At 41.4% G+C, this 14,406-nt stretch overlaps 1 protein-coding gene across 2 annotated transcripts in view; it reads left to right on the forward strand.

Moving 5' to 3' along the window:
* The window catches only part of pvrl2l (PVR cell adhesion molecule related 2 like), a 314,623-nt gene that overhangs the window by 164,341 nt on the left and 135,876 nt on the right, over nt 1-14,406 (forward strand). The window contains exon 7 of one of the 2 annotated variants that reach the window (XM_003454605.5): nt 7,402-11,545. The exons of the other annotated variant lie outside the window; for it this stretch is intronic. Coding sequence (XP_003454653.1) covers nt 7,402-8,033 — 632 coding nt within the window. The 3' untranslated portion in view covers nt 8,034-11,545. Of the gene's footprint in view, nt 1-7,401; nt 11,546-14,406 lie in introns of those variants that run through there. 2 annotated transcript variants of the gene reach the window in all.

Below are 14,406 nucleotides of genomic sequence, written 5' to 3' on the forward strand. Positions count from 1 at the left end.
AATAAATGGCTAAGTATAAGAGTAAGTAATTACAGTGATACAGAAATGCTTAAGGAAATAATCAGAAGCGTGACGAGTCAGATGCCGTTCGCATAAACTGGGTCATTGCGCTGTAGTGTGTGTTTATGGGTGCTATATGTACTATATGTGCATGTTTATATGATTGTTTGTATTAAGCAGACAATAAGAGAGAGAAAAAAATACCTGGCTATGTTTTACCTGTGTAAACTTATACAAGCCTTCCAATTAAAGTGTACCTCGTGAATCAGGTCTGCATATGTGCTACATAAACACTTATAGTTTGCTGTAATCTTATTCACAGGAACTCAGTTGGTTTGCGTTGCCATCCAGGAGTAGCTGCTGATGAGAGTCAGCTAGATGCCAGTGTTGATGAAAGTCCTTCATGCAGACCCTTGTGTGTCTCTTTAATCATGCTTAATTTTAACCAGTCTGCTTGTTATGAAAAAAAAAAGCCCAAATTTTACAATCAAATCCTTGGAGCGATCTTTAAAAGTTTTCCTTTGCCATAGTCAGCAGTGTTTACCTTCAGCTTGCTGCGTCAGTGGTAAAGGTTACATTAAAAATCTCTTCCTACAGTACGTCTGTGATTTCCAGTCCGTGCTGCCTCTGGGCCCCATTATCCAAGCATGATAACATTTAGCCTCTCCCTCACCTCTTCCACCTCCGCTCACTTCTGCCATGATTATGAGCTTGTGCCTCCCAGACTGCTTATACATGAGTAAATCACAAGTAAACCGCGGCTGTTTGTTTATGACTAATTTCATAAAGAACAACAAAACACGGTTTGAAGGTCACCTAGTTTCAATTAAAATAATTTATCGGTGACTTGGTTTACAAACTAACTAAAACTCGTGTTTACGATTTCTTCTGGGAATAAAAATAAACCAAAGGTCAAGTGTGTTTAAAGCACAAGGAGGGTTTCATTAACTTATTATAAAGTGGAGCTTCCTGATGTTTGCCTTTGGGACGTGTTTTAATTTGGAAAAATAAAGTGACAACAAGACGATACCCACTCAGTCATTAGCACTGTTGCCCCACAGGAAGAGGGCTCTGAGGTTTTGGACCCAGCGTGGAGTTCTCTGCCTTCTTGAACGTGTTTCCTCTGATTGTTTCTTCCACCTTCCATCTTTTATGTTGATACTGCCTTTTTTAACATTAAGCTATTCAAGTAAAAGTTTAAAAAATGTTTTTAAAAAGAGGATATCGTAGGTAAACATGGAGGCCTTTTTGTTGATAAGGATGGTAATTTAGTAGATCTTCATCTTATCTGACTGCATTCAAATTGCTCCGGGAAAGCCGACATCACACACCGCGTGATGGTGTGTGAATGGGTCAGACAGAAACACACTGTAAAGTGTTTTGCAGTACTAAGCTAAGGCTAAGAGGCCCTATAAAAGTGTAGAACACTTACCACTTTTCACTTAGCAGCAGAGTGATGTTTCCATGTTTTATGCAGGCCTTCAGCATAACCTTATAAACCACTAACTACGGTTTATTGGGTTGTTTGAACTCATTTACATTTTTTTTTGCCAAGATTTGTATAACAAAGGTTAAAGATCGCCTTATTCATTCAGGAGGCACTTTATATATTCTGCATTATCTCTGCTAAACCTGGAAGCAGTCTTGTAGAAAATGCTCCGGCTGAGCTCCGGAGAGCTGGTGAACTTTCCCTTAACATTGCAATTACTTGCATTTTTGGACCTTCTCAACCATCTAAAGTTTATATCGCTTGGGTAGGAGTTACATTTTCTAGACACATACTGGTCTACAGATAAAATTATTATTGCAGTCATGTAAAAGATTTAGTTTTTCAAAGGATCTTTACGGTGGCCCTGAGAGGCCAAAAGGACTGCAACTTAAGAAAACACCAGCAATAAGAAAAATGCTGCAAAAGTACACAAAACACAACCGAAATAGGGAAAAACGAAAACGGAAATAGAAAAAACGAAAACGGAAATAGAAAAAAAACTGATTTCCAGAAGCACAAGTGAAGTGTTTCTGGGGAGACAATAACCCAACGCGCCAGTTGCAGGAACCAAATATGCTAAGAATTGCGCTGGGAGACACTTAAAAGAAGTGGAGGATCTGTTGGTTTTGTGAGGAAAGAAAAGATGAGAGGTACATGTGTTAGCCTAACTATTAGCCTAAAAATCCATCATCAGTATTACATGAATCATGAGATTAAAACACACTTACCTAGCATATTTTGGTTCCTGCAACTGGTCCGTCAGGTTATTGTCTCCCCGAACACTTCCCTTGTACTTTTGGAAATCTGTTTTTCCTATTTCCATTGTGTTTTGTGAGCTTTTGGAGCGTTTTTCTTATTGCTGATTGCAGTTGCACTCCATTTGGCCTCTCAGGGCCACTGTAGATCTCTGCAAAAACTAAATACACCCTTACTGATTCCAGACAAAGTGCTGCTAATCAAATGCACATGATTAAAAGATCATCAGCAAGTGTGAGCACCTCTATGAGAGCAGAGGATCTTTGTTTGATTGTTTGAAGGATTCAGAAATTTGAAAAGCTGGTGCTTCTGTATGTGGTCCTGATCTGGGTACCCATGTGACCTTAGTTATATCTGAATTTCTGCAAATTCTTCATCAACTTGCATCAACATTTCCCACAATTCAGCGGGAATCACTTAGTGGAAAAATAAATGTCAGACAGATGCTCTGTCACTGACAATGGTTTGCTCTTTTTTTTTTTTTTGTGCCTTTTTTGGGAGGCTGTTAGGGTTTTTGGGATATATTCATGGGTGCGCTTTTACATGTCCTTGACCAAAAGCTGCTTTTAATTAGAATCACTCCTCGCTGTGAAGCTTCAACAGTGATGGCCTCTGGCTCATGCTGTATGAGTGGAGCCTTCAGTTCTGAGAATCAAAACAAGGAGAAAGGAAGGAGAGGTCTGGTGGAGGAGATTCATGAAAGATTATTAAGTTACTACTACTTTCATACGCCTTACACCATTTCCCCCTCTGTTTGTCTCTCTCACTCAGCCCTTCTAACTCTTTCCACCTTGCCTCCTCACATCCCAAATCTTCTCATTTAGATTATCCCTACTGCAGTGAGTGTAACTGAGTAGCAATGGGTAGTTTTCATGGTTTTCTCTCTCTTTCCTTTACTCTCCCCCTTCCTTAATCTCCTCCATGTACATGACACTAATACAGAGACTGATATAAGCCCCCCTGCCTCTCTCTATGACATTTATCACTGTGCTTCTTAATGCAGGCAGGCTGCCTCTGTTGATGAGAAATAAGGATGACAAGCATGGCCTATTTTCTAGCTAACGGTCTTTGCTATTTTCCACTTTTTTGGGAGGAAATGTGCTTGCAGAGAAGTGTTTACCAAAGCATCTCATAAGGCAGTTGACAAGAATTTGACAGTCATGTTGATCATACATCTGGCACATTTTTTGTCAGAGCTGATGGGATCCATTAGTGTTTCAGATCATGCAAAATGATTTCAGACAGTGCCTGGAGAAACACTAAATCTGATAAATGAGCATTAAAGATAAATACACTTTTACCATTTTTATAAGCCATTTACTATCCTGGAGTCTTTATGAAATCAAATATACTTATCCTAGTGATTCACCTGTGACTTGTACCAATTTACCGTGCTCTGTCCAGCATAAATGTGATATGTTATAGCAACAAAAAGTTAAATCTGATAGTAAGTTAAAAAGTCCATGTATAAAACTTGTCTATCAAGGAATCAAAACTTGACTTTTTGAAGAAAAACATACAGTATTGTGTCGAGATCCAGTGACATTAATCATCTGGTAGTTTCCTCTCCACCTCATAGTAATTTCAGGACTTACATGTGTGGTAGGGATCTTCATGTCTAACTAAGCTAACATGAAATCAGATTCACCGCAGCTGCAACCAGAGGTTAACGAGTGCAGCTGCAGAAATATGTCTAAAGGGATCTCTGTGCTTCCCACTTTGGTCTGTCACTAAACACATTCCTTATTAGTTTGTCATCCCAAACACTGGTTTCAAGTCTTATCTGATGATTATTTCCTTGGTTAGTCAGTGAGTGATCCACTGCTTGCTCATCATGTGACAACAACCAAGACGGTAAAGGCCAAAATGACAAAGTCACAGCTTGAAAATGGGAGTTTAAAAATCTGCATGGTGATTTTTATACAGGTCTGTGGGCTGCCCTTTGGTTCTGGCTGAAGATTAATCATCTCCTACAAGGTTTTTTAACACAGTCCATCCCATTTTTAAGTCAAACAAACCCTGATTTTTCAATGCTTTGATTTAATGCTATGATTTTTGGGGTAAAATGCTAGTGGCCTGAGCATAAGTTTATGCTTTTGTTTTACAGTGTGCATTTGAGAAAGCCACAGAGGAATTTACAAAAAACATATGTTAAATTGTAAAATGTATAATATATAATTATATATTAACCTTTAAAAAAAGAAATGTTGCTTGGCTTTCCCTGCCACAAATTCCCCGTGGTTCACCGACAGCTGGTTTTAAGTGTGTTCATTAAGTTGAACCTATTCACCTACTCAAAATGACCTTTCAGACATTTAGTCCTTTTCATTAATCTGACAGCAAAATTATGTGTGTTGGCTTCATGTCTTAATGAGCTGTTCGTTTTCTGTAAAAGCGGCCCCGCATAGTAAAATTTACATATCGCTTTCTACACTTACGCACGTCTGAACAAACACAGTGACTAGGGAATAGCTTATCTTACTGGAGAATGCCACTAACAAGCACAACAAGCAAATAATAGCACATTATCTCACCAAGTAAAATTAAGGTACTGGTCACGTGCATTGTGATGCATTTTCCCAGTTGCATATCAAGAAGAGTGATCTCTCTCTTGCATACAAGGACTGGGGCAGCTCATCTCTTCATCGCACACATGCACAGGTCCTGCTCAAGTGACAGTTTTGAAAAGAATTAAACATTCAAAAGTGTGGTTACACTTTACAAGAGTCACTGCTGACAACGCTTAATAGCGAGTACAAGTGCTGAATGAAGTGCAAAACATTAACATGATTTATGTCCGAATGACAGAATGTCACCGCTTTAACAGATTGATGAAGCCAGCAGTTTTACATATCCTGTCTGAAAAGGGCAAAAAAGAACAAGACGACTGGCATCCGGCTGTCAAACAAGCAACAAAGTTCCCATACGCGAGATCATTGCTGTTTAAATATCAGCCACCACCCCTTCGCTTTGGACTTTGAGAGAAAATTGGAAAGATAATCACGCTGCTCCTGCATGTGACCTCAGACTTAATGAAAAATGAACATGCCAGCTCTAATGGGCCTTTGTAGGAGCATTGTTCTTTATAGCCTATACAGAATAATAGATTTTTAAGCACTTGATTAACAGAAGGACGGCAGCCACCAAAGACCTTCCACAAAAGGCCATTATTCAGCTGTCTCTCACTCAGGCACTTGATAAATGCCACTAATGCTTAAAATATAAATGGCACAATAAATATAAATAACACTTTGGCCCACATGTTGTGTTTCCATGCCAATCTGTAAGTTTGCAAAGAGAGAGGAAACTAGGACAGGGAAAGTTGGATTCATCATCCTTAATGCCTTCTGTCACTTCAATTGGATATTACCAGACACTGTCCCCTAATTTAGACATCATATCCTGTCCCAAGAGCCCCGCCTCATTCGCCCAACCCGTCTGTCTCACCCTGGCATAACCCTAATGCATCCCCATGTGAGACCAGAGCAAGTGTGTTTGAAATCAAACTGAGACCTCTCCTTTTATCTCCCTTCCCCTCTTGTCTGCTCTTCTCTGTCTCTCTCCCAAACACTCTTCCTAGTGCTTTTTCTCTCCTCTTGCTCAATTCCTCTCTGCTTTTATCTCCACTCTTTTTTCTCCTACACCCTCAGAATGAACAATTTGTATGAATCACAGGCTCTCTATCCAGGCTCACTTATAGTGACATCCCCCCACTGGTTTTGTTAGCAGAACTCCTGCTCGCTAGCTCCATACAGATCATTATTTGATGTCCAATGTGATTTCGCTGAAAGAAAAAAGAACGTCACTGCCTCAGTGGCGCTGCCCTGGCATGTAACCCCACACAATGCTCATTTCAGCCAACCTCAGATTGTTTGATTGGCATTCACTGCTGTGTTTGCCAGGAGTGCTGGCAGTACATTGCTGTTATTTGCATAAAACAGGAAGAGGCTCAGATTCCCCTGCTGTTCCACGTTTCGCTGCCCTTGCTGCACCCCAAAGAAATATCTGAATGTGATTCACAGACAAGAAATAAAAAAAGAAAAGAGAAACATATTAGCTGGCCTTGTGCAGGTTTGCACTAAGACTCAACACTTCTCCTTTCCTGGTTTGAGACTTTCCTCTGTCCACTTTTTAGCCCAGCGTGAATCTTTCCGTACAAATCCTACACTATCTGAGACCCATTTTTTCTCTCTCTTACACTCCTACACAGAATCCTTTTAAATGTATCCTGGTATGAGTCTTGCTCCACAGTGTGAACCTTTTACCTCCGTGTGCTGCTGATCAGTGAGATCTGGATTTGGTCCTGGGTTGACAGCAGGCGATCGCTCTCCCTGTGGTTTGACTAGCTGACCAATAAGGGAGGCAGACGAAGGACCCGGTTCAAGCAGAGGATAGGATGATAAGCAGGAAGGAAAGGCATAAGGAGTGGTTTTAATTGAGAGTGGGAAAGAAAGAGAGGGTAAAAATAGAAGGGATTAACTCAAGTTAAGCATTGTGGCACTTAACAGTAATGACTGTGCTCTTATTTAACCCTTTCCAAGTAACTCCTCTGCCTGTCTGTCCTGTGTATCTGTCTCTGTGTGTCTGTCTGTGTGACTCTGCTGGCTCTAAACCTCTAACCTGCGGCAAAGGCGGCGCAATACTCGAAATAAACCGCTTTTTTTCTAAATCCTTCTCTCATTTTTGTTTCAATCTTCAACTGAAACGTGTGGAGAGGCAAACCTGGCTCACACCAACATGAAGTATAGAACAAAGGATCATCACAGTAGTAAAGGCTTTGCCCCAGCTGGCAAAGGGGGGAAGGGCGGCAAAAACTGAAGTGCCAGCAGCTGGACTGAAATGCATATAGAGCAAAATGTCTGCAAAATGCAGCACAACAAGCCTCTGGGAGAGAATGAATGAGTCCCATTCAGCCTGATCCCAGCAATGACTGACTGCACCCTCACCAAGGGATTACACTGAGAAGAACATTACCACACACTTGTAAGAGGATTGTAACACACGTAGAAGAAGACACTACTCCTATCACTACAGCACACTCACAATACAAGAAGAACTGTCAATACCTCCTCCAAAACAGCCGTCATTTCCTTCATTTTTCTTTTCCTCCACCCATTTTTCCATCCCTCCTTCCAACCCCTCCATCCCCTCTGCAGAAGCCTTGGAGGATCCGTCCAGTGCCGGTGTAGTGGCAGGCGCAGTGATCGGCTCCCTTCTGGCTCTGCTATTGGTTGTTGCGCTCATTGCCGTCCTCCTGACCCGCAGCCGCCGGCAGCAGAGGCGCGGGTACCCCAGCAGTGGGGACTCCATTGCAACAGGCAGCGGTGGAAGCAATGGCGGAGACTATGGCAACAAAGCCCGTCTGCTCTTCAGCAACTCCGGTAACAACAGCAGCAAGAACGGGACTGGCACAAACAACAACGGGCCCATTTACACGTATCGGGAGGGCTGCGATGCCACGGGAACTCTAACAGAAAAGGCCAACGACTACCACCACCATCATCTCCACCACGCCTCAACCGGCAACGCCCCTACTGCCCACGACATCCTTCTTAGCAGTGAGATGGATGAAGCTGAGAGGAGGAAGTTTGACCTCGATGACAGCATGGAGGAAGAAGAGGAGCGATACGACAGATTTGGAGGAGTGGCCGGAGGCGGAAACATTCTGCCTCCAGCCTATCATGTCCACCGAGGCCACGCCGGCGAAGAAATGGATGTGTACCTTGACGACGACATGGAGTCTCAGAGAGACGGCTCTGTTATTTCCCGGACTGCCATTTACGTCTGAAGGAGAAGGGGAAGGATGGAAACGGCAAAGGCTGAAGATAAGGAGATGTAGTGGAGGAAGTGGTGCATCCGAGCCAGCCCCTTTCACCTCTAAACAAATCAGCATCACCTCCATCAGCTAGACACCTGCCTGCTTATCATTCAACCTGATTAAAGATCTGCCATCAGTTATATCCTCTCAGCCTGACAGTGACCGTATACTTTGATAAAAGGTGGATTTAGCGAAAAAGAATAAAAAAGGAAGCAAAAAGCCCAAAATGAAGTTGTTGTTAGGCTGATGAAGGAAAACTTGCAGTGGAAATAGTTCACTGTGGCTGAATATGTGACTGTGTTTAACTGTGTCATGGAGGAAGATTGGATTCAGTGTCACGGGAATAAAAAAATACTGCCAAGAGCAAAAAAAAGCTACAGTAACTCTGACGCAATGCTGCTTATTGCTACGTTCTTGTTTCTTCAGCTTTGCTGTGTGATTATGTGCTGAGTGACTAAACTGTTTGTATTTTATACCTTACCAGAAAATGTAATCAGCAAAATCTGAAGCACCATAATCACTTAAAAAAAATCACCACTATCGAAAACTCGCCTTTCTTGCTTCAAAAGAAAAGAAAAATCTTCATCACGTTGAACTCTGTGTTAAAGTGTCCGAAAGGCTTCTGTGGATAGACGCGCTGAAGATGCCAGCTCTTCTGACTTCACTCGAGCCATTTCAAAACTTGAAAAGGCCAAACTTGTTTCTGTTAATCCCAGAGAGGACTTTGTTTGGGCTTACAGTGACTCCGGGTTCCCGCTGCACCCCGCGACACCACCTGGTTTCCTGATGGGTGCCGCTGAAGCGAGAGCCACCAAACTGAGTAACATAACAGACTTAACAGTATGTGCTAATGTGTGGCTGGCTGTGGTGTTAATGATGTGCATCATCTATATATTGGGCGCCGTCTCACGATAGCACAGTTGTTGTTATTGTTGTTGTTGTTGTTCTAGTTATCGTTGTTGTTACTGTTGTGTAATGGTGTTGATCTCGCTAAGGAAAAGATGCACCGACACACTTGGGGGTTTCACACAGTTCCACATTGGATCGGTAATGACTCATTTAATGAATTTAAAAAAGATTATTTGTTTCCGACTCAACTTTTTCCCTTTTTCTCTGTGTTATCGCCATCAATATTTCCCCCCTTTTCTATCCACGCCATCGCGTTCTGTTCCACATGAATTCTAAGCGATTTGTATATTGTCCTTTCACTCTGTCCCCCACACATTACATCTCTCCCTCTCATTCTGGGCTTTCTTTATTTACATAATGGGCGGCTTAGACTGCCGCAATGACTGTGTGCAGGGAGAAGGGGATAACTTGTATTTATATTCCTATCTGGGTCGCATTCAATGAGGCAAAATATTCACCGGCTTTGTTGGGGGCTGCTGTATTTCATGTATTCATTTTCCATGTCCCGCCGAATGTTCTTACGCCATGTACCGGATTATTCCGTGTTCTGAGCTCTGATTGGACAGAAAGACACAGTCCAAGATATATTTCAAGAGAGGATGTGAAAACATTCAAAATTAAATCCTAAACTCTCAAGCCTTTGTTTCTTGTACACTGCAGAAGTACAGGTAGTGGTACATGTCTGGTTAAAATAAGTGACCCATCTGTTGATGGCGCGCGGACGTTTCACTTTTCCGAAAGAAAATGGTGCCGGGGAATTTCTTGAACATGCAAATATGCATTGGAAAAGGTTACATATTTTCATGATTTTTGTTTGATTTTGTATTAATTTGTACTTCTCTGAACTGTTGGTAGAATGGATTTTTTCCAACACATTTGTTAAGACATAACAAGAATTGGAAACTGACACTGAGCTCATATATTGTTGGAACACTTTTGCCTTATTGATTCCAAGGTTTTTCCTGCTCATATATCCTTTTTATTATTGTTAGACAACCAAATGGCCAGGTCTTTTGTGTGTATGTGTGTGTGTTTTTTTTAATTAAGTCTTGAATCACTTGTCTTTATTATGCCAAACTGCTTGTGCGATGGCACAATTGGAAGATCTGGGCAGGGAAATCTTACAGCTCAGACAGACGTCTTTTGAGATGCAACGACAGCCAACAAGGACACAGTTAAAGCGTAACAGAGGAGTGGTGCCTAGATGCTTCAGCAGCTGAACTGAGCACATCTTCTGCTTCAAGCTCCCTATGCTACATCACAAACACACACTGGATTACTATAGATGTGCTGTGTTTGATTGGGTGGTGTTTGTTTTGCAGCTGAGAGTAGAGTGAGTAAACCCAGAAATGAAAAACAGTTTGGTATTAACAGTCATTTACACTATAGAGTATTTTAGAAATATTTATGAGAGATGGATCTAAAAAAAGGGAATCTTTAAGGAATGTGATTATTGTTAATCACGGAGCAGTCAGTACGTTTAGAGCGCAGACCGTTTATAGAAAGTTATTTTTCAAATTCACATTGTAAATCTATCGTATTTCATTATGATTATTTTTTATGTCTAAGTGCTTTGTAAGAGTATTTATGTCATGATAATGAAGACATTATTGCCCAACATGGAATATCTGTGGGTTGTAGATCTGAACATGGACTTGTTTGTAAAATGAAAGCGGCGATATTTAAAAGTCAAAACCTTATTGATTTTTTTTGGTGTGTGTGTGCGTGTGTGTTTTTAAGAAGACTGTATCAGCTCTACTCCCACCCAAGTGAGCAGGTCCCTTGTTGTTGATTGTTGTTGAACATTATGCGCTGTGCAATCTGTTGTTCTGTAATTGAGACAGTCCTATCTGCTATGTTACAAAGCATTTCAGTGCAGACATTTCATGAAGCCTCACAGTGTGTTTTGACAAGTTGCCAATTAATCTCAGAAACAGCCATAGTGTTCTTTTGGTTGTCACATGTATCACATGTAGTAGGACTTGTTTATTGTATCCCTGGAGAGAAGTTTGGGTTTAAGTATTTAAGTGTATTTTCTACTCCGTTGGGTGCATGCATGCTCCAAGGTCCTTACTTTCAAACTCTGGAACTCAAAAATATGAAAAAGTCATTTTCAGATAAACTGTATCGTCTAATGTATCTCATTCAGTACTTAGAGATAATTTTTTTAATGCATTTCTGTATTTTCCAAATGAAAATGAGCCCCTCCTCCTCCTCCTTTTTCTACTGTATAATGTGTTAATGATTTTCACCCTGAAAATAAAACTTTTTTGGAGGCTCCCGCTTTCATCCCCCTCCAGCATATTTACCCTCAATTTGGCCAATGCATACCTCAACGCATCTTTTCTCTTAGGGGTTCTCACAGCGCCATAATTTTAAACAGTTGACTGTGATCACAACTTTGGCGCCTAATTAGTCCCGGAGTCTTGTACCATGGATGCACCCTTAGTGAGAAAACTCATCATCATTCATAACTTTTGTTTTTGCACAACCCATTTTCAATAAAAGAAAATCTTTCTGAGATAATTCTCTGTGGAAAAACTGGTAATTAATTAAGCAGAGCTGTCTTATTAGTCTATAAATACCAGACTCCCAAAACTCTTTTAGGGTTTTTTTTAGAACTCAGCACATTTCACAGCACAATGTAGTGCAGTGCACCTGCTCTGGATATTTAGCCTCTTTAACAGACGGGCCACAGGACCCACAGGTTTTGCTAATTTAAGGAGCAGTACGCTCTATGTCTTACAACAGTGTCCCTTAAGTTCACACTTTTGCACATTGTTACATCTGCTTACACAGCATGTAATACTTTTGCTTGCCATGCAGCACAATGCTCCGTTTAAAGCTGGCATTAATGTGGGATTTGTATCTGGATAATGGCTTTCAATCCACAGACCTCTGGATTTAGACCTTTTATTTAAACATATTCTAACGGTTTTGATTCTAACTGCATGTGCATGCAAAGAAGTGAGGAAAATGTGACTAAAAGGACACTTTTGTAAACTGTTACTGATCAAGGGACATTGTGCATTAGAAAGACATTCATTTATACAGCAATCACTTTTTGTGCAGAATTATTAACCAAACCTAAGCATGCAGGAAGAGGCAAGATTACATCCTTAGGTAACATGCTTAATTACTTTCCTTACCTCCTCTCTTCATACCTTAGCCACCTTAGATGCAAGCAAAGGAGACAAGAGAGACCATAGGAGACACGAGTTGAGGCGTTTGGCATATATTGAAAATGGACAAACTAGCTTCATTTTAAAAGTTTATATCAGTTAAATATGACAACTTACAAAAACAAAAGAAACAAGCAGAGGCCTACTCCCACCATGGTTTGTGTTTTTCAGCTCTGTGTTGCACCTGTTTTTATACATCACAGTTAAAAAGACTTTCACAAAGGATACACCCGTGCATCTTATCTGGCATCTTCTCCTGTAAGCCTTCTCTCTTCTTAAGATTCATTTCTGGAACCTGCACGATACACAGGCAGGAAAAACAAAGCAGGTGAACAGGAACAAAATGGAGAAATGAGAAAAGACCATTGCATTTTCACCTGGAAGATTTGCAATCGCAGTTCAAGTCAGACAACCTCCAAAAATGTCAGTTCTAATAGTGCATTCTGTTTGCTTTCGCACCTTGCAATACTAGGTGCTTTTCCATCATCCAGATACACATCAAAATTTTATACCAGATGCAAAAAGTTTGGTAGCGTCCCTCAAGAACATCTGCTTATAGAAACTTAACAAGAAGAAGAAAAAAATCACACATTGAAATTGTGCTTAGGATAATCTGTTTTCAGATGTACTGTATATGATTTAAAAATATGCTAATATGACTTTTTTATATTAAGTGAATCGGACTACTCGTGGCCTGTCCGGTGAGTTGGAAATGGGGCCACGTTGTTACCAATGTCCTCTTCTGATCTTTAGTTTGCCACCCTGACTCACATGGTGTGTGCTCTGGGAGGTTGTGGTCCTGAATGCAACCCCTGTAAAGTCTTGTCCTTGCTGCTGTGTGTGCGGCACCCAAGCTAAGCAAAGCACACTGTAACAGGTCACTTGGCTCTGTCGGAGGGAAAGAGACTGGAACGAAGGGAGGGGAGGATCGAGAATGAGGGTGGTAGCTCAATGCTCCGTCTGGGGAATACCAAATAGGCCTGGAGTGAGGAGAGAGAAAGGAAGACTTTTTCTTCTCAGATCAGAGAAACTGAGAGTCAGAAAAGACGAGACAGAACAGCAACTGAAACCTCAGCTCCTGCAGAGAGGATGAGAAGACATCTCCAGGTTTTTTGTAAACCACCTGAGACCAGAAACATTTGAAACACTGTCATTTATTCACCATCAAGCCTGGAGTTAGAGATGGGCAGATTTGTTGCTTGTGGAGCCCAATTGGTTGGCTGCGGCACAAAGATGGCAGTGTGTGTGAAAGGAATAAGAGATTGGCAAGATGGAATTTACAGCCCTGACAATGAAAGCTTGAGGTGCGTAGGAAGTCTCTAAGGAGTCTTTCTGAGTACTATGCCACCCCTCCACTTGGCGATTGGCAGCTTTCACCCAACAACAACTGACAGTCCTTTTCAACCCGGCCAATTAGTGAAAAAAGCCTGTCCTGTTTAGCTTTCCTCAGCGCAGTCTATCTGCGACAGATCTTTTTAATTGTAAAGAAATGTTCAGCAGTCCTCCAGAGACCCTTGTGCAGGGGCGGAATTGTATATATTCTCCTTTTTCATATTCCATCTCTCTTTGCTTCTACTTTAGCACCCAGTACAAGCTGTTCCTGGCATGTTTAATTCAGTAGAAGGCATAAAAGTGTTCTGCATTATCTTTCTCTGCTTTGGTTTAAAGGAAGAGGAAGACGGCAAGACAGAAAGAAGGAGAGGGAAGGGGAGAGAGGGGAACAGAGTAAAGCGAGAAGAAGAAGAGGCCTATTAGTTATTGAGCTTGGCTTTTCTTGTTAATCCAGTTAAAGCCGAGCCTCTGCCAGGCCAGCTGAGACTTCAGCAGATGTGGATAAAGTTTCTTCCTCCCAACACTGGTTAGAGGAGATCTCATTGTGCTCTGTAACCAATTTACTTAACGCAGCACTGTCCTGCTTTCCTGCTTCTCCGGATACCTTCCTCCTCTCCCACAGTGCTGCTCTTGCAGTGTTCTGTGCTATACTTAGGAATGTAATTCGTCATGGCTTTTTTTTTCATCCAGGTTATTTCAGGTTCTGGAGATGTGCACTCATATGAATGGCTATTCATTTCAAATGAAAGCTTTTTCACTTGTGTTTTTGCATGTGGGAAATAGTCAATAGATTGAGATGAATCACTTCACGTATTTCTCTCATTCTTTCACACACACAGCCCCGCAAGATGAGTTGAAGTGCTCGTTCAAGAAACTCTGCATTTTTCCTTTTGTGTCCATGTTGTTTTCTGTGGTCTGTA

Source organism: Oreochromis niloticus, linkage group LG22, assembly GCF_001858045.2.
Source record: "Oreochromis niloticus isolate F11D_XX linkage group LG22, O_niloticus_UMD_NMBU, whole genome shotgun sequence".
In the NCBI taxonomy this organism is placed as follows: Eukaryota; Metazoa; Chordata; class Actinopteri; order Cichliformes; family Cichlidae; genus Oreochromis; species Oreochromis niloticus.